Genomic DNA, 22,021 nt, shown 5'->3' with positions numbered 1-22,021 from the left:
AACAGATCACGACTTTTGCACCTTCTAATACTCCTCAAGCCTATGTTGCCAACATTTTCAACAATAGGCCACCTCAACAAAACCAGTAAAACCATGATTTGTCCACTAACAGATACAATCTAGGTTGGAGAAATCATCCAAATTTGAAATGGGGCAACCAACAACAACAGCAAAACTAACGGGTTCAAAAAGTGCAGCCACCTCCTCACCAACAACAAAGAGTTGCACTTGCACAAGCTGCCTCAGTTCCACCTGTTCCTACTGCCACAACTCCTGTTGCACCTTCATCTTTTACTTCATTAGAGGAGTTGGTGAGGATGATGACCTTTCAAAATATGCAATTCCAACAGGAGACTAGAGCTTCAATTCAGAGTTTGACAAATCAAATGGGGCAGATGGCCACTTAGATAAACCAAGCACAAGCTTAGAATTCTAACAAGATGCCATCACAAATAGTTGAGAATCTGAGAAATATGAGTGCTTTCACATTGAGATCTAGGAAGAAGATTGAAGTTCTCACTCCTTATCCTACACTTGAAACGAAAATTAACCCTAAAGCGTGATACTCATGTAGCCGGTCCTTACATATCTAGTGTGCCTTCTACGCCTTCCACATCTACTGTTGCGCCTCTCATCCCTCTTCCTTTCCCTCCAAAAGCTATTCCAAGCAAAAAGATGGAAGAGGTTGACAGGGAGATCTTAGAAACATTCAGGAAGGTGGAGGTAAACATACCTTTGTTGGTTGTCATTAAACAAATTCCTAGATATGCAAAGTTCTTGAAGGAGTTGTACACGCACAAGCGAAGGCTAAAGGGAAATGATACGATCAGCATGGGGAGAAATGTGTCAGCACTAATAGGTAAATTTGTTCCTCAGATTCCTGAGAACTGCATGTTAGTTTTGAAATGGTGATTTAAGCCAAGAACGGGGGGTTGAATTGACTATTTAAAAGTTTTTCGAAAGCTTAAAACTCTTTTCAATTGAATCAAATAGACTAGAAAGTTAGGATATAAAAGCTGCAAACCAGTACACTTTCAATCAGTCAAAAAATAAAACAGCAGACTAATTTGTTCTTGAGTTATGAAATAGTCGATTAAAATGACAAATCAGTCAGCTAAAATACTTGGAATTTATGCAGAATACAGAATTTGCAGATTTAACTAAAACATGAATCTTTTACATACAAGACTTGTTCCAATCAATATTTCTAACCATTATACAGCCTCAGATTACACAAGAACGCATTAAAACACAACAAAGAGTGGATTACTTGATTTTCTTGAGATTTTAAAGTGATTCAAAGTGAGTGAGATGAGGAAAAGAGAATTGCACAATTGTTTTCATACTGGTTCACTCAATAACAGAGCTACATCTAGTTCATCAGGACAACTTGAGCCTGGTTTCCATTATATTCAAAAGTTTTACAAATCAAACACCAAGATTAGACTTTTGAACAAAGAACCACACAAGATTTTTGACTCACAAAAATCTAGACAACTACACTGCAAGAATCACACTTACAGACCTGAAATCACACCAGGCAAACAACTAGAGGCACAAGAACATCCAAACCTGATGGTGGCTCTCCCTGGCCAACCATACATATGTTCTTAGAGCTACTCACAAGCCAAAATGCCTCCAAGATCAAACAAGATCTTCAAACTTTACGTCGCAGTTGTGTAGTGCAGAGAGAGTTTTCCAGAGAAAAATGACAAAATTTTACGCTCAAAAACTTAGAAAACTTAACTCTACTTTAAAAAACACAACATATATAGTTTGGTTTAAGTGAAATTAGTCGATTGAATTTTTTTTACAGTCAGCTGATTTCACTTGACTTAAGTGAAATTAGCCGATTGAAAAGTAATTCAACTAACTCAATGCATTCATACTAGAAACTATATACTTCAAGCCTTTTAACCTATTAAAACCCATTTTAACAGATTAAAAGAGACACACTAAGGCTAACAAGACATCTAACCTATGTCATATAGCCTACCAACATGATATAACACTAAAACATTACATTTAACATATTATTTCCATATTTAACACACTAAAAACTTAATCTTCAAGTGGATCTTTATCAATCTTCATCAAACACATATGATCTTCATGCACATGGCTTTATCAATTCTTTGCTTCAAGCTTGCTTGTGCCAACAATGCAAGGACCTAAGTACATTTTGTGTACCTTGCATCATAGGTAACAATAAATTTGAAAATGCAATGCTTGATCTTGGTGCTTCGATAAATTTAATGCCTCTATCTATTTTTAAATCTCTTTCTCTTGGACCCTTGCAACCTACGGGTGTGGTGATTCAGTTGGCAAATCAAAGTGTTGCCCACCCCGTAGGTTTAGTTGATGATGTTTTGGTTCGTGTTGGTAAATTGATTTTCCTTGCTGATTTTTATATTCTTGATATGTAAGAGGGATTTTCACATGGTTCTACACCAATCATTTTAGGCATACCATTTCTAAAAACTGCACGAACCAAGATTGATGTCCATGCAAGTACTTTGTCCCCGAAGTTTGATGATATTGTGGTGCGATTTAATATTTTGGATGCCATGAAACATCCATTTGAGGACCGCTCTATTTTTCACGTTGATATCATTGATGATGCTGTTGATGGACATATTTCTGATTTCCACCTTTTGCATTGCATGAAATATTCATTTGTGTCTAAATTGTCTGGATTTGCAAGCATTGGTGTTGATTCTAATTCATATTGTTATTCTGATTTTGATGTTGATTCTGAGTTTGACTCTCTAGGTGTTGTACCATATGATTTAGATGTTACACGATCAGAATGCACTAACCATGTTGTAGGAAGTATATATGCATCTGATTGTTATGTTGAGGTACAGGCTGTGGAACCCATTTACCCTCCCCTCTAGTTCCTTATATTCAATCAACGTCCAACACTCTAGAGTTGAAATCTCTACTAGACAACCTCAAGTATGTCTATTTGAAGGATAAGCAAAGACTGCCTGTGATCATCTCTACCTCCCTCATTGTTGAGCAAAAGTAGAGGTTGTTACAAGTACTCAAAAAGCACAAGAAGGCCATTGGGTGGACATTGGCTGACATTCCTAGTATTTTGCTATTTTTCCTACAAATTTTATTTGGTAGGTAATTCCTTTGTCGGTAATTATTTCCTACAAAATTATAAAATTCGCAAGTATTTCCTACAAATTTTTTGTGAAAAACGTTTTGTGCAAAATATTTTGCAAAAATATTGGAAGCAATTTCTTGCAAACCATTATTCATAACAAAACTTGCAAGTGTTTCCTAATAAAAAATTTTCAAAAGAAAATTGGCAGGAAATATGCATTTTTTTAGTAGTGAACCTTTATAACTAGAGATTAGGGATGGCAACGGGGCGGGGCGGGCACAGGTTTCGCTATCTCATACCCATCCCCATAAAAAAAATTCATCCCCATCCCCATACCCAAACCCAACGGGTATTAAACTTTTGACTCATCCCCATCCCCACCGGGTAACGGGTATAATCTCGTACCCATACCCATACCCATTTTCTTACTACTTCAATATTAATTTTAATTAATTTTTATAAAATAATAAAGTTTTTATGATAAAGGAAACATAATATTATCAAATATTCAATATTAGAATGATGATTGTTTCTTCCATATCAAATACTTTAAAATAAATTATAATTGTTTACATTTTATATAATAATACCAAATAAAATTTCATGAGAACTAAAACAATTATTAAATTTGCAAATATTAATGAAACATAATTGATAAAATTTAAAAATATTTTTTTAAAAATATAAAAGAAAAACAAATATTCAAATTAAAATATATTTTAAATGTTTGTTTACTTCAATCTTTTAAATTCTAATAAATCTTTTTTTTATACACTAATAAAAGTTATAATACATCATTTGATCAAAATGATACAAAGAACATAATTGATATTTTAAATGTTTGTTTACTTCAATCTTTTAAATTCTAATAAATATCTTTTTTATACACTAATAAAAGTTATAATACATCATTTGATCAAAATGATACAAAGAACAAATAATAATCATAATAAAAGTTTAAAATAAATTATAATTGTTTACATTTTAGATTATAATACCAAATAAAGTTTCATGAGAATCAACACATTTATTAAATTTACAAACATTAATGAAACCTAGTTGATAATATTTAAAAATATTTTTTTAAAGTATAAGCGAAAATCAAATATTCAAATTAAAATATATTTTAAATGTTTGTTTACTTCAATCTTTTAAATTCTAATGAATATCTTTTTTATATACTAATAAAAGTTATAATACATCATTTGATCAAAATGATACAAAGAACAAATAATAATCATAATAAAAGTTTAAAATAAATTATAATTATTTACATTTTAGATTATAATACCAAATAAAATTTCATGAGAACCAACACATTTATTAAATTTGCAAACATTAATGAAACCTAGTTGATGAAATTTAAAAATACTTTTAAAAAAATATAAAAGGAAACAAATATTCAAATTAAAATATATTTTAAATGTTTGTTTACTTCAATATTTTAAATTCTAATGAATCTCTTTTTTATACACTAATAAAAGTTATAATACATTACTTAATCAAAATGATACAAAGAACAAATAATAATCATAATAATAAAATTTTAACATAGATCTTGTATCTTTTGAACTTCAATTATGTTGGATGGTGATAAAAAAATATTAATGACAATTACATTAAATTTTTATATTGTAGTAAATAAAAGTTATTTATATAATTATAGTGAAAAAATTACAGTATGATTGATAATAAGTTAAAAAATAAAAAATAATTAAATTAAATATATCGAAATAGTATTATACATAATGAAAATAAACAAGAAATAAAATATTAAAAAATAAAAAAATGTTTACAAACAATTTAAGAGACTATTGAAAGAAATCGCACAAAAGAAAACAAATGTATAATTAAGGGTATGATAAGTTGAAAAATATCTTAGAGATCTAATAAAACTTTTCAAATATCAACATATATACTTAGTAGTTGAGAAATAACAAAAAATGTTTTAGTGAAATAAAAAAGTTATTCAAATGAAACAAAAACTAATAATAGGAATAATAAGTAAATGATTTTTTTTATATTACTTAGTAAACGAAATGTTTGTGCTATTAAATACTTAAATTGAGAGTATTAAACATTTTCATGTGAAAGAAAAATATACATTAAATAAAAATATTAAAAAATAATAGAAATATTCAAATGTGAGACATAAAATTTTTTAATTAACATACAAAATTAGTTTCATGACAAACCAAATAATTAGAATAAATAAAAAATAATATATATATATATATATATATGTGTGTGTGTGTGTGTGGTTATTTAATTAATTATGAATATTTTAATAATTTAAACGGGGACGGGTAATATGGCGGGGATATGTACATCCCCATACCCAATTGAAAAAGTCGTGGATTTCCCATACCCATACCCATACCCAGTCAATGCGGGGATTCCCCGTCAAAACGGAGACGGGTTCGGGCAATACCCACGGGGACGGGTTTATTTGCCATCTCTGCTAGAGATCACATGAATAAGGTTCATATATGGGTAAAAACAAGTCACTTGTTAGTTTTGATAGCACTAAATTTATTTTAAATCAATTATATCAATTCCTATTGTGTGTGTTAAAGTGCTAGAGTTGACATTATTGAGAGGTTGAACTTTGTGTTTAAAATTCTGTGGTGTAAGAATTTTACTTGAAACAAAGTTTTTAGTGATTTTCATGTCCCTTACAGGTAGTGTATGATTTGCAACATACACTTGATGAAATCACCTATATGAGTGTAGAGTGAGGCCACTTGTATGAGGTCTTGGTGTGATCTCTAAAGTACTCATGAATACCGGGCACGTGGATGACCTAGTAAGTGCCAACGTTAATAACATGAATTGTGGCGGTTAAATATGTTTTTAACCTACATATTTTAAGAATTATTTTTAAGCAATATATATCAATCTTCTATTATAGGGTTAAATATGTTTTTGGTCCTTTAACTTTAAGTGAAAATTGAAATTAGTCCTTTTTTCAAAACATTAGAAGTCACCCATTTTTAGAAATGATGTAGTCATTTTAACCAATTTTTTTGAAGTTTATTTGACGATTTAAACGCGTTTCTCAACTAACATTGAAACGAAAATGTGTCATACGATATAAACAACTTAAATACTATCATGAAACACATTTAAAACTTCAAAATAAACTTAAAAAAATTTAGTTAAAATGACTAAATCCAAACATTTATAAATTAAAAATTAAATTGGACCAAAGATTTGAGATAGACTAATTCTGATTTTCAATGAAAACTAAGAGACAAAAAAACATATTTATCCCTATTATATATTAACATAAATACATGTGTACAACTTTTTTATAATAAAAATAAAAATTATTTTTGTTATGAATGTAAACCTAAATAATTTTTATTGTAGATAGATTTTATTTATTTTGTAAGTAATTCTTTTATTATGATAATTATTTTAGTTTAAAAAAATGGTTAAATTTTAAAAGATAATCAAATTAAAAATAATTAAATTTAAAAAAGTCATTTTAAGAATAAAATTGTTAAAATAATTATTTAAGTTTAGAAAAACTATTATTTAAAAATAAAGTTGATAACCATGTGTACACTAAAAAAATAATGTTTTTTATACAATGATACAGATTAGTGAAAACATATACACGTACATCTATTTCTTTTATTGTGATAAGAAAGAAATATTTTTTTATAATTATTAAAGAATATAATCAAAATAAATAATTTCTATAATTATATTATAGATAATTAATTAAACTTTACAAAATAATTATATAATTTAAAATGTTAAATAATAAAATAATTTATTCTAATAAAGATAAAGATAAAATTGATAAAAAAATATACACACAACAAATAATTATAAAGCCATAGAAAAATCGATGCTTTTAGTAACAGTTATAGATTTATTAATATTTATACATATAAAACTATTATTAGTGGTTTGAAATAATGATTTAAATTTTTAATCAATGTTATATAACATTGTATTTTTTAAATATACTTAATATTATATTAGGAAGAGATAATAATTTAATATTATTAAATTAATATAAAATAAAATTATATTTATTAGTAATAAAATAAAATATATCAGACAAGACGGGAAAATAATTATTAATAAATAAATAAAATATAACAGAAATAAATAATTTTATAAAAATTTTTTATAAAAATAACAGTAAAATTTTAAAAAAATTTATAAATAATTATATCTTAAACGATAAAATTAATATTTTAAATGGTGGATCAAAAGAGTATAGATAATATCAAATCTAAAAATATATAGACGAAAATTAAACAAACTCATATCGGGACCTGTTATGAGAATTAACTTCAAGTGGGAAGAGAAGGGTTTGCGAAATAGCTTACCGTTGCACTCCTAAAACCTCGTAACCAACCACGTTTGGGTTTTCCCTCTATCTATGGCGGCGGTGGTGGAGGCGAGGAAGGCTCCACGGCCGGGAAAGGGCGGCTATGAAGCGCACGGCCTGAGCGAGGAAGAAGCGCGTGTTCGAGCAATCGCGGAGATCGTGAACTCCATGGTAGACCTCTCTCACAAGGGCCAGAACGTGGACCTCAACGCGCTCAAGTCCGCAGCGTGCCGCAAGTATGGTCTCGCACGCGCACCTAAGCTCGTGGAGATGATAGCCGCGCTCCCCGATGCGGAGCGCGAAACTCTCCTCCCCAAGCTCCGCGCCAAACCCGTCCGCACCGCCTCCGGAATCGCCGTAGTTGCCGTCATGTCCAAACCGCACCGCTGCCCGCACATCGCCACCACCGGGAACATCTGCGTTTACTGCCCCGGGGGTCCCGACTCCGACTTCGAGTACAGTACTCAGTCCTACACCGGTTACGAACCAACCAGCATGCGCGCGATTCGTGCGAGGTAGGGTTGTGGTGCTTTTTGTCTTTTAGTTTAGGGTAAATTGGAATATTTCAGGGTTGATATTTGAATTAGTTTTAGAATTAGGCTCGAGGTTCGTAGATTGCTAATTGTGCATTTTGATCGGTAAACTAGTTGTTGCTTGTGTGTTTCATCGTGAAGAATAGCTGATTGAAATTAGAATGGTCGTTTGGAAACATTAGGCGTTGTTTTTGTAGTTAAATTAGTTCTTGAGTGTGTATTTCGTTCCTCAAATTAGTAAGTGACCTGAAGGTTATTTTAACCAACAGAATACACATCTAGGGGTATCAAACATATGGATCTTGTCGTGGAAAGTATGTTGGCCAAGCTTAAGGGGCATTTAATCTAGTTTTGACGTTATTAGGGATTAGTTTTACCATTTGCTAAGATATTAATTCAATTAGTACCAAAATGTTATGACATGGTTGACTTATAACCTTGTATTTTAAGTATATTTTCGGATTTTTATTCCTTCTACGAATAAACATATGTTGGTATAGGAAGTAAATGGATCTCAATCAATGTTGTCAATATCGTGAGTAAACTAGCAAACTCGCTTTATCCTGCGAGTAGGGAGGACGATGCTAGCAAATGCGAGCATAGGATCGGGGTGGTGCAGATCGCTATGAGAGTGCGATGCTGCTCGCCAAAAGGAGGGATCGTAGCAGATGCTGCCTTCAAAGTGACGCTCGTTGTTCCAGTCATTCTACTGTTCTGCTATCTCTTTTGCTTTTGCTGTTCTGCTCACTGTATTTTCTTCAAATTCTAGAGAACAGAGGACCTATTTTTAGCTGTAAACAGGATCCCACTACCTAAGACTTATTATGGGTTATTTTTTTCATCTATATTATTTTTAATGCACGGACACTTTTATGAATAAAATTTTTTGCACACTTGTAAGTCATATCAGTTGAATTACGATCTTTTATCCCGTTTCTGATTCTCTTACGAGTTTGATGACATTGATCTCAGTACCTCGTAGGATTAGGTTTTGGCTCTTGACTGGGATACAAATATAGAATGACCGAAAAATATTGCAAAATGTAATTATTATAATAGTATATTTGTAAATTAGACATCTAATGACTTGAACATCACTATTTGTGGGAATTTTAGGGGCTAGACTTGTTTTATTTTGTATACAAACACTCTTTGAAGGATATACATTGTGCCTTGTGCTAATTTTTTGCGATGATATACTTGTGGAACTTGAACTAGGTATAATCCATATGTTCAGGCGAGGAGCAGGATAGATCAGCTTAAGCGTTTGGGCCATAGCGTAGACAAGGTTTGGAGCTAATTTTTGCATCTCTTGAGTATTCCAATCCAAGTGCATGAAATTAGTGTAGATGTACTGTTTAAGTTTCTTACAATTATGGTCATTGTTTTCAGGTTGAGTTTATCTTAATGGGTGGTACCTTCATGTCTCTTCCAGCTGATTACCGTGATTACTTTATAAGAAATCTTCACGATGCTTTGTCTGGGCATACTTCTGTCAATGTGGAAGAGGCAGTAGCTTACTCCGAGCATGGAGCAACCAAATGTATTGGCATGACAATTGAAACGTAAGTTGTCAAGTAATTACATCTGCATTAAATGTGAATGTTTTGAGCCTTGATCTGCTGGTCATGTGCAGTTGTAAATGAATGATGTTCATTTGTCTTTTCTTTTTGTTAATATAAATAATACATCCTTTGCAGATCAACATTTTTTTTTTGTGCAGCGATTAAAGTGATATACTTATATAATATGAAAAGTTATCACTCAGACAGATTGGTTTAATTATGAAATTTCTGGGGTGTTTCTGCATTTCTTGATTGAGCATATTTGTAATTAAGTTAGTGGAAACATATTGGGAAATCTACATGGCAATTAGTGTGCTGTAACACATCTATGATGAGCTTATCAAGTTTGTGCTTCTTAATTTATCAGGAGGCCAGATTATTGTCTTGGGCCTCACTTGCGCCAAATGCTTTCTTATGGTTGTACACGATTGGAGATTGGAGTCCAAAGCACCTATGAGGATGTTGCTCGAGACACAAACAGAGGACACACTGTAGCTGCTGTAGCCGATTGTTTTTGCTTGGCTAAAGATGCTGGTTTCAAGGTTTCTTACTCTTATTTAAATCTATACATTCAGTAGAAAGCATTACTTTGTCCTGACTAACCATTTCCCTATGTGTCTGCTGCATCTTTTTTGTACAAATTTATCGATACATATTTCTAGTCATATATTTTTGTTAAGATATCTTTAATATCTTATTTTTTGTTTCTATTGTTATTATTCTTCATATGTATTTTGGACTTAGTCCATATGTTCTTTATTATAAATACAGCCCCTATATGTAATTTCTACACAAGGGAGATTAATCTCAATCCCTACTTTCTCTATATTCAATAATTTTGAATGAAGTTTTACCGCCTCGTCATATTTGTACAGACTATAACTGGAACAAGCTTTAGATAGATTTATTAGTATGATAAGCCAACTTCGGTGCTACAAATTTTTGACATTTCTGTAGTTGTATTTCCTTTTACACCGCAGACTAGGTTAGTTATGTCTCATGTCATGAATTTTATCCAATCTTCCCCTTTTGTCATTTGATTTATGCTTATTTTTTCCGGCTTTTGTTTTAGGTTGTTGCTCACATGATGCCTGATCTTCCAAATGTTGGTGTTGAGAGGGACATGGAAAGTTTTCGGGAGTTTTTTGAGAGTCCCTTGTTTAGAGCAGATGGGCTTAAAATATATCCTACACTTGTAATTCGTGGAACAGGGCTTTATGAGCTCTGGAAAACTGGCAGGTATTTCAAATATTTATTTTTATTGGACTACATCGCTTCCAGTACTTTTTAATTTTTCTCTTCTTTCTTTAAAAAATTAAACTGTTCTGTAGAAGATAAAAAAAATCATTACTAAAATTGTAGGTATAGAAATTATCCACCAGAGCAACTTGTGGACATCATAGCAAGGATCCTTGCAATGGTACCACCATGGACACGTGTTTATAGAGTTCAGCGGGATATTCCTATGCCTTTGGTTACCTCCGGGGTTGAGAAAGGGAATTTGAGGGAGTTAGCATTAGCTCGAATGGAAGACTTGGGATTGAAATGTCGTGATGTTCGGACCAGGGAAGCTGGAATCCAGGTTATTGTGTAGAGCTGATTGTTTGGGAATTTTATGTAACAAAGATTGCTGACACAATTTGTTTTCTAATACAGCGGCTAACATTTTCTATCTCTCTGTAGGATATTCACCACCAAATTAGGCCAGAGGAGGTGGAGCTTGTTCGGCGTGATTATATGGCAAATGAGGGTTGGGAAACATTTCTATCATATGAAGATACACGACAAGTAATTCGATCTCCCTTCCTTTATATTTATTGCTAGTACCTTTTTCCCTCTTTAATAGTGAATCAAGTGGTGTCTCAACCTTTTGCCGAAACACAGCAATGACCTTGTGCGAACTCTGTGCTTGCAAACAGGATATCCTTGTCGGTTTGCTGCGTCTGCGAAAATGTGGCCGCAATACTACATGTCCAGAGCTTATGGGGAAGTGTTCAATTGTTCGTGAACTCCATGTTTATGGAACTGCCGTACCAGTTCATGGACGTGATGCTGACAAGCTACAACACCAGGTAATACTGTCGTCTTGCACATATGGAGAGGACATGCAACATGAGTACAAATTTTCAAATTATTTAATTGGATCAAATCAGTAAACAGACTGATTATATTTGCTGACACAATTTTAGAATCTGCAAGCTGCCAAGTTTGTTTACAGAAAACTCTTTAGACGAATTCTAATATTCATTCATACTGTGGCATTTTTATATGTAATCAGATGTCCCTTTTCTATTTTCATGCGTGACCTAGTTTGGACCAAAATTATTGTTAACAGGGTTATGGTACACTTTTAATGGAGGAGGCGGAGCGTATTGCTTGCAGAGAACACAGATCAACAAAAATTGCTGTAATTTCAGGGGTGGGCACACGCCATTATTACAGGAAACTGGGATATGAGCTTGAAGGACCTTACATGGTGAAATATTTAGTGAAATAACAAACTAGTTAATTCTTATGTAATTTTGTAGCATAAGTTAATTATATGTTTCATTTGCCAATCAAAAGACATTAATTTGTGCAGAGTTCCCTAACGTCCCTCCCCTCAATTCTCTCTCAGCTAGATTGGCTTTCATACTTCTCTAGGTTTCTTGAGATTTATTCAATATCTTTTTTATGTCTCTTTTGAGGTTGCATCATCAATTGCACTATAAGTTTGTATTCACTTTCTTGTACGAGTTTGTTACCATATAGGGATGTCTCCATTTGCCATCATATCATCTCTTTCTGGGTGAATAGACGAGTTTTAATAATGAAGAGACCTAATTTACTTTTATATTAATTTTATCTGAACTCGGAAAATTCTTATTGTCTGTTTGATAGAGGAAGGGAAGCGAGAGTTAATTTTGTTTGTTTGGTTGTGAGAGAGAATGAAAAAATAATTTTAAAATTAGAGGGATCTATTAAACTATTTTTTTATCAAATCAATCCAACATTTTGAAAGTTTTTTTTGTTTTACTTTTCAAAGTTTGTTTAAACTTAATTAAATAGCCAAATATTCAGTTTTGATCCGTGCATTTTTTTTAACTTGTTTTTTCTGTTTTTCATTTTCTCATTTTCTTTCTTCAAAATCAAATGTCATTAGTTGGCCAACAAGGATTAATCAATTAGGTTCCCTTAAATGATAGATATTTTTCAGTGTATATATATATATATATATATATATATATATATATATATATATATATATTATTTAGAACTTGAATAATGAAGGTCTTACATGTTTGAGAGGTAAAATAATCTACAAACCATGTTAAAGTATGTTATAAGAAATTTCCGTTGTAATGGTTATTTTGATAATATTGGAAATATCGATTAGGATAATTCGAAAGATTCATATTTTCTGTCCCAATCGTAGTTTTAAAATCGATATAGACTAGAGTTAGAATAACGTTTGACTAGTAAATATGAGCACAAATTAGAGATTTGGTGGTGAGATTTTGAATATCTTGAAGTTTATGACCAAAGACAATTCGTTTAGATTAATTAGATAAGTTTAACCAATAATTTATTTTTTATTTAATTTGCTGTGGATATAAATGAGTTAACTACTACATAGAATTGGTTATTGTATTAAATATTGAAGAAAAAGACAACTTATTTTATTATTTTTTGAAACTTTTCAATTACATCAAATTATTTTTAAGTCTCAGTTCTTTTTACATAATTCAATGAATTTTTTCTATTGAATAAATGTGATATTTCTCTTTATAATACATTAATGCAATTTTCTCCTTTTATTTATTTTGTCTTCTTCCTTAGTTGTTCTTGAAGCTTATTTCATGCAGGAGAGAGTCTCAGGTTCAACTCAAACACAAAAACAATTTCATTCTCTTTTTTTTTTTTTTTTCTAGACCTCAATTTGTGAAATTTAAATTTCAAGCAAGCGAAGGAGGTTGATGTTGCTTCCAAATCTTTCCCTACCTTAAGGAGGCCATGAACTCCATCATTATTTTTGAGTTCAAACAAAAGCAATTTCGCCTGAGTCAACGAGTAGTAGGGTTGCTCCATGATAAGATGATGGCACTCCCTGTTAGTCCCAAGGAATGCTTTATTATGAAATGCATTTGTTCTGTCTCCATCGAGGAAATGTAGACATGTGCACCACTTCCCATTTAGGGAACTTTTTCTCCTTGGATCCCTTTACACCATTCTTGTCAACACCTCTGTCCCATAGTTTCATCATTTGATCTAATAAATTTTAAAATGAAGTGTTGAGTTTTAGTAATGATTATAATAAATTTGGTACGAATTGAGATTTTTTATACAATTTATCTTATGGATTTGGCAGAGATCTATCGTAATAAAAATTGATGACAAGCACAATGTTCCATTGACAATGGTGTTTTCAGAGAAGTAAATGATGATGGGTGATAAGGTGTGTGAGATGAGATTGGTGGTGGGAAATAAGTTATGAGAGAAGTTGTTGTGATAGGTAAAATAGCCTTGATCTGAGGACAAGGAACCTCCTACAGAAAAGGAGCAGAGAAATGATAAAAACTTTCTTCTGCCCCTTTTCATTCATGCATTAACAACAATTATATAACAAAAACGGTGAATAACAAACTCCTAACAAACCACTAAAATACTGACATGTGATACATAAATATTCTCTTACTCACTCCCCACTGATCAAAGCTTGTAATAAGTTAAATATCTTGGCATCCTTCGAATCTTTGTTGACATTATTGGGTCAACTATTCCACTAGCCTGGTTGATAGTGTTAGTTTCTTCATTGGGCCTGGATTGCTTGTTATATTTTATATAATTTTATTATATAAAATTATTATTCTCTATTTTATTATTATTGTGGATTAACATTAATAAATAAATAATATTATTTATAAATATCAATTATATTGCACAATTGTTATTAATTTATGGATAATATATATTGGGTTTCTGAGGAACGATCCGTGATGGGTTGGATTGTTCAATGAACGGTCTGTGATGGACCTAAGTATTCAGGAACTTGTTGAGAGGTCCCTGGTCTCTGTTGGTAAGGTTATAAAACTAATACCCATTAATCAGTTTTTTATGAGACGACGTCAGAATATATTTGTAAGATGCGCTCTAGAAAAACCTACCAGAAAGAGAGCAGTATAGTCTCACACGTAAATAATTTCTAATCTTTCATTGATTCGATTTGGAAGATCAGATATCACTTTTATCTATATTGTTCTTAATTACTGATCATCAAGTACGCTTCCGCATACTGCTCTTGTTATTAGGAACTACTCTTAATATTACAATAATATATTATATCGATAATTTGATGCTTCTTATGATTTATTTTGAATTCACAATCTAACAATTGGTATCAGAGCATGTTAGAATTATGATTACGTATGGTATCCAATTGCATCAACTTTAATCTACTTTTTTCCCAATTTTGTGACGAACCCTAATTCAAAATTTAGGGGTTTCATCCCAATTAGTATTCCCGATTAAAAGGTTTCAAACCCTAATTTGTTTTTTCTCAAGACTTTATACGCCTCTTGTTTGAGAATTAAGTTCTGAAACTTTGTGGTAAAATTCCCAAATTTGTCTTTCATCTTTTTCGTGAGTTTTCAAACACTGCAATCCCAAAAAAAAAAAAAAAATTTCCGAGCCCTAATTTGGGAAAAATCCCCTATCTGCAAAACTCAAATCTGTTCGAACCACTCTCCTTCAATCTCGAACATTTTCTTCTTTGTGCATTGGAGGTACTATTCGTGATGGAGCTTCCAACCTTAGCGCTGTTTTTCGTCGTTGATGGTGCGTTGCTGAAGGTGGAGGTGCGCAATTGTTGCTGCGATGATGGAGGATGCTATCGCGGTGGTGACTGTTCTGGTTGCCACAAATGTCGCCTATGGTGGCGCTGTGTGAACGCAGGAGAGCTCACGGTCGCGTTTGTGACAGCGACTCGAAGCGCTTCTGTCATGTCAGTCCTCGTTCGTTTTCTGGAACGATGGGTCTGGTGGCGCGGTGGCTAGCGTTGGAACGTTCGGAGTTTGCGATTTGGATTCTCTGTTCTGGCAAGATGGTTTGTTTCGGAGGCACCCTTCTTCTTGCTTTGGTGGCGCTGCTCTTTCTTCTTCTTTGGCGCAATCGCTGAATCGCTGCCACCGTGCAACCATCGTAGATCCATCTTGGGTTACCAATTTGTGGCAATTCCAGGATCCTAATTATGGAATTTTAGAGATTTCATTTTCTTTGAACCTTATGCATTAATTCAGTTTTCTGGTGACTAAGAAATTGTTTTTGGATGATGTTACGAAAGCTGTGATTTGGTTTTATCATAGCATGAATACATGTGATTGGAAAGACTTTTGTCCTCGTGCTAATGGTTTTGCATTGGATTTTGCCGTCAATGGTGGCTCGCGGAAGAGAGAGAGAAAGGGACTTGTTGATGTGGTTTTAATTGAATTTTTATTACAATTGCCACTATTAGCTGCAAGCTAATTTATTAGAATTGATGCAATTGAATTGGATGACTTATGTGAATTGCATATAAATGTATTGCTTTATGGGTCATTAACAAATGCTATTTTGATTTTAAGATTTAGGGTATTTAAGTTTCTTAATTGCTTATTTGAATGGCTTTTGTCTTGGGAAAATCTTTTTACTGTCGATGCAATTATCGATGTGGTTTGCAATCCATATGACCCATGCACATATTCTGTTACTGGAATTAAAATTCATGTTTCGTGTATATTTTGGATGCACTAAAATGATGCATGCGTGTTGTTTGGGAGTTGAAAATAAAGTATCATATAGTTGTTGGATACGTGGATTATTGCTTATAATACATGTGTTAATTGTATTATGTGAATAAGAGTGCAAAAGGAAGCAAAATATGTGAATTTGGATTTGGAATCATGACCATTGAATTGAAATTTTTTTTATTATTCTATTCCCATGTAACAAAATTATTGGAATTGGGATGAGAAAGCCGTGAACAGAACGGAAAATTGAAACGTTGCGTGGCTTATTTTGGATGGATAGCATTTGGTAATAATTGGTGTACACTTAATTCATGCATTGGAAGTTGCGGCTGCACACCAGTATTGCAATGTCTTTGAATTAAGTAATGCAATTAATAATGTCCATAAGTAAAATCTATTGTCACACTTTTTATTTTGATTAAAATTTGATTCCAGTGTTCAATTGGATGTTTGTGCATGAGTTTGAATTTCATTTTTCAAATGGAATTCAATTAGGGACATTTTAATTTTCACTTGTCTTGTATTAGGTTCCTTTATGGCTAATTGAGTGGTTTGATCGAAAAATAAAAGTCCAATTTTAGGTGAATGTGAATTGCATAAACAATTTATTTTATTATTATAAAAATATTTGGTTTTGGTAAATAAATAAATATTTAATTTTTATGATAGTTTAGTATTTTATGAGCAAATTAAATGTTTAGCATTTTATGACCTTATATTCCAAGTGACATCTTTTAAGTAGATGGTTTGGAAAAAATGTTAAACAGTTGTGTTTATGTATATTCATGCATTTCAATTTCAATTGTTTTGGATTTTGACCGTCACATGATGGTGACCATGTGGTCGAAAAATTGTGTCATTATGTTGTATAAATTGCCGAAATATTTCTTTTAAATATTATTATTTCATGCATTATATAATTTTATTATATTTGGTTAAGCATGAATAATATAATTTTATATGATTGTGATCTCACCTATCGTGGGCACAGTTGTATAAGATTTTGTGTGAATGAAATAATTTAATTTTAATTATTTCATGAATAAAACTTAAGTTTATATATTATATTCTCGACTTTTGGGTATGAAATTTTTGTACAAGTTCTCTACTATTTTGGTGACGTGATATTATACTTGAAATTAATTTTTTGACCCTTATTTGGAAATGTTATTATTTAACAGTTTGTTCATGCATAATATAATTTTATTATATTTTTTTAAGCATGGGTGATATAATTTTATATGATTGTGAACTTACCTATCGTGAGTACAATTATATGAAATTTTGTGTTAGTTATATGAAATTTTGTGTTAGTTAATTTTATATTACATTAATGTCAATCATGCTCATATGTTATTTTAATTCTTGAGGATATGATGTACTTTGAATTTTATCTTATGTCAATTATTTGTCTTGTACCCTATCAGTATTAGATTTCTTTATGACATGAGTTGTGCATTGTCTTTTATTTCTTAATTATATTTCTTATTTATTATGATTCGGGACCCTTAGGCGGGATCATAGTGGATGAGAAATTTGGTATTCTAGGCATGTTTGACTATGTATTCAGAAACATTAAATTTTATTGCACAATAGTTGTGCATATTAGATGTTTCTTTGTCATTTTGATATCGATTTTTTTGCCCATGCAATTGACTTTGGTCAAAACTTTGAACAAGACAAATTTTGAGGACCAGACAGAATCATTGAACTTGTGTTTGAGAGAAGAAGAGCCTCCCACTTTTACTCTTAATTACTATTAAGTTCATTACTATCAAGATAGCTTCTCGTAAGAAATGGGAACACTAAAATAAAGTGTGTTTAACGTTGTTGAAAAACACTATAAGGAAGTCTATATGGTTCAACCTGATGGCTTTTGTTAAATAAGGTAAAGAGCATTTAGTTTGCAGGTTGAAGAAGTCTATTTATGACTTAGACAAACTTATAGACAATGACATTTGATATTTGGCCGGATGGTCACTTCTTTTTGGCTTCAAGGAAAATACCACAAATCATTGCATTTACTTGAAGGCTAGTGGGAGTCAATTCATCATTATTGTCTTATATGTTGATGATATTCTTCCTGCTTATAGTAGGGTTAAACTTTTGACTGAGACAAAATTTATGTTAAATAGCCACTTTGATACGATGGACCTATGCCTTTGTTGTTCTAGGCATTCATATTTTTATATAGGTCACGTGGCATTCTTGGATTGTTTCAGAGAGGATACATTGATAAAGTACTCAAAGTTTAACATGCATTCTTACTCCTTATGTCAATGTCCTCAAATAGATAATGATAGAGTTGACTTGGAAAAAGTTCCATAATTGCTTCCGCTATTGATAGTTTAATATGTGCTCAAGTTTGTATTCGTCCCGATATTGCTTTTGCTGTTAATGATGTAGGGAGATACTTGAGCGACCCAGGTTTGGGTCATTAGAAAGCCGCTAAAAAGTCTTTAAATATTTGCAGGGAACCAAGGATCACATGTTGACCTATAAGAAGTCTGATCAACTTCAGGTCATTAGTTATTCTGATTCTGTTTTTTCTGATTCTGGTTTTGATGGTTGCCCTGACAACCGAAAATCTATTTTCGGCTTTGGTTTTATGATGGAAGGAGAAGCTATTTCTTGGAAGAGGGTTAACTAAGCTCTTATAGCTGCTCCTAAAGGCAGTATGTTGCATGTTATGAAGCACTTGTCAAAATATGTGGCCTAAAATTTGTTTTTTAACTTTCAAATGGTTGAAAGTATTTCTAGGCTACTTGTAATATATTGTGGAAATACTACTGCCTTGGATTTCTCTCAAAACAACATACGTTCTAATGCTCAAAGCATCTTGATATAAAATTTATGTTTGTTAGAGAGAAAGTTTTAGATTTTCAGACTTGGATTGAACATATTGCTACATAAGATATGTTCGCATATCCACTAACTAAAGGCTTAGTTATTGGAGTTTTTTCAAAATCATGTAACTCATATAGCTGTGGTTAAGTCTTTTGATGTAATGGGTTAGTGGGAGTCTGAGATGTACACCCTATATTATTATGGTTTTCATGAGATGTAAATTTATTAATGATGTTATGTTCATCGCATCTCTTTCGGCATATAAAATGCATGAACCATTTTGGGATCACATATTTATTATGTTTGTTTTTATTCTATTTTATTTATTATCCATTATTTTTGAAATCTAAGCATATGATATGTATCCCTATCGGATATTATCTTTGTGATTCATGCTTATATTTCTTAATTGGTATTTGTGTTTATGTTGTAATTGATATAATTAATTTAGTTATTAATGTTATCCAAGTGGGAGATTGTTATATTTTATATAATTTTATTATATAAAATTATTATTCTCTATTTTATTATTATTGTGGATTAACATTAATAAATAAATAATATTATTTATAAATATCAATTATATTGCACAATTGTTATTAATTTATGGATAATATATATTGGGTTTCTGAGGAACGATCCGTGATGGGTTGGATTGTTCAATGAACGGTCTGTGATGGACTTAAGTATTCAGGAACTTGTTGAGAGGTCCCTGGTCTCTGTTGGTAAGGTTATAAAACTGATACCCATTAATCAGTTTTTTATAGACAACGTCAGAATATATTTGTAAGATGCGCTCTAGAAAAACCTACCAGAAAGAGAGCAGTATAGTCTCACACGTAAATAATTTCTAATCTTTCATTGATTTGATTTGGAAGATCAGGTATCACTTTTATCTATATTGTTCTTAATTACTGATCATCAGGTACGCTTCCGCATACTGCTCTTGTTATTAGGAACTACTCTTAATATTACTAATATATTATATCGATAATTTGATGCTTCTTATGATTTATTTTGAATTCATAATCTAACATTGCTATCATTAGTACTCCTGGGGAAAGTCACCTTGTCCTCAAGTGATAATTCAGTTGCAATTCATTCTAGTCTTCCCAAGTGGTGTCTTCCGAGTCCAATCCTTTCCGCTGTACCAAAACAAATTTCACAGGAGGGGTCGTGGAATTGTCTATCTTAGAATCCAATATAGCCATAGGAGTAATTGTCGGGCTATTACCATGTTTAGCTGGTAAATCAATTTGATGAGTAGGAAGAGGGCCGAGATGAGCCTTAAATACATAACAATGAAAAACTGGATGAATTTTGGAATTTGAATACAACTCTAGCTTGTAAGCAACAGGTCCAAATCGTTCAAGTATATAAAAGGGGCCGTAAAATCACTTGCCCAACTTCTCATAAGACGATAGGGTCGCAACAACACATGTACGTAATGCTTTGATCGTGGTTGGAGGTGGCCAATCCAATATTGCTTGAATTTTTGAATGGTCCGGTACGACACCAGTTGCAGAAACCACATGCCCTAAATACTCAACTTGTTGTTGGAAAGTCAGCTCCAAGTGGTGTATATGAGCATCCAATGACTTGCTATAAATCATTATGTCATAAAAAATATTAGGAACTTATGTATAAACGGTTTAGCAGTTCATTCACAATTGCTTGAAACGTTGAAGGGGCATTACAAAGCACAAACGGAATGACCGTATACTATAAAACCCGAGAGAATTAAATAGTTAATTAAATAATTATTTAATAAATGCGAGTAATAGAAGCCTTTAAGGCATTTAATGCAGAGAGTTATAACGTGAAAAGTACTAGCTCAAGTGGTTGAGAGTACTTGGTTGTGTGAAAGGACTTGGGTTTAAGTCTTATGTATGCCAATTGTGTGTTATTTTAATTTATGCATTATTTTGATGATATACTTGAATGCTAGACGTGATAATAAAATCCTAAAATTGTAGGAATTATCACAAATATGAATTGATTGAATTGGTTGTGCATTTGATTTGGTAATTGATGGGTTGTGGGTTCAAAAAACCTTGCTAAGGACAAATTCATTCTCTTTTTGCCAAATTTTCTTGGCATGAATATGAAAGGGTTTAGGAACCCTAGCAGCTAATGGAGAGGCAACGTAAGGGTTGAAAAACAATGGGTTAATACTCATTGAATGACTTTAATCGTATTTTTATTTAATAAAATTCATTTTAAGAGTAATTATGGAGCATTAATCTTGAGAGAGAAGAGAGAAGGAGAGGAAGTCAACCTAGAAAAGTGCAGAGAATTTCGAGAGTGCGAGGGGAGAGATTCTGGTTCGTGAAAGAGGCAAAGTGGAGAAGAATTAAAGTGGTTTTTTTAGAGCAAAGGGAAGAAGGCGTGAAAGGAGAGTGAGGATCCCAATTGGAGCGTGAGTTCGAGGTAAGGGGAGTTGTTTATGGGTGTTTTTAACCGTAATCCCTATACTGTGCTTTGTATGATCATAATTGCATGAACCCTTTGTATGGTTGCACTGTTTCTGCACAATTTTGGGTTCTGCCTAGAAATCGCCTGACAGGCATACATGTGCCGCCAAGCGGCACATCCGTTATCCCCCCATTTTGGGTTTTTGTTATGAACTGCCTGGCGGTGCGACGGAACCGCCAAGCGATTGCGTGATGCTCTATCATTGTTTGATTGCCATTTTGAGTATTTGTAACATCCCGTCAGGATATTACGGATTTTAATAAAATAAAGAAAAATAAATAAACATGTCGCATTTAATAATACTTCATTTCCCAAAACGCGGGAAATTTAAACTTTATTAAATAAACAAAGAGTACTCAAATCCATAAATT

At 32.2% G+C, this 22,021-nt stretch overlaps 1 protein-coding gene across 1 annotated transcript; it reads left to right on the top strand.

Annotated features, from left to right (window-relative positions):
- Window positions 1–7,400: 7,400 nt before the first annotated feature.
- On the top strand, window positions 7,401–12,336 carry LOC114164303 (elongator complex protein 3). The gene is made up of 9 exons (XM_028048914.1): window positions 7,401–7,981; window positions 9,218–9,287; window positions 9,392–9,564; window positions 9,932–10,106; window positions 10,637–10,803; window positions 10,927–11,146; window positions 11,248–11,352; window positions 11,484–11,636; window positions 11,900–12,336. Exons 1-9 carry the CDS (start codon window positions 7,518–7,520, stop codon window positions 12,059–12,061), a joined length of 1,689 nt encoding a protein of 562 aa, XP_027904715.1. The 5' UTR covers window positions 7,401–7,517; the 3' UTR covers window positions 12,062–12,336.
- Window positions 12,337–22,021: the final 9,685 nt, after the last annotated feature.

The sequence above is a fragment of the Vigna unguiculata genome, chromosome 9 (assembly GCF_004118075.2).
Source record: "Vigna unguiculata cultivar IT97K-499-35 chromosome 9, ASM411807v1, whole genome shotgun sequence".
In the NCBI taxonomy this organism is placed as follows: domain Eukaryota; kingdom Viridiplantae; phylum Streptophyta; class Magnoliopsida; order Fabales; family Fabaceae; genus Vigna; species Vigna unguiculata.
The sequence above is the reverse complement of the archived record's forward strand: the minus strand, read 5'-3'. Positions and strand labels throughout refer to the sequence as shown.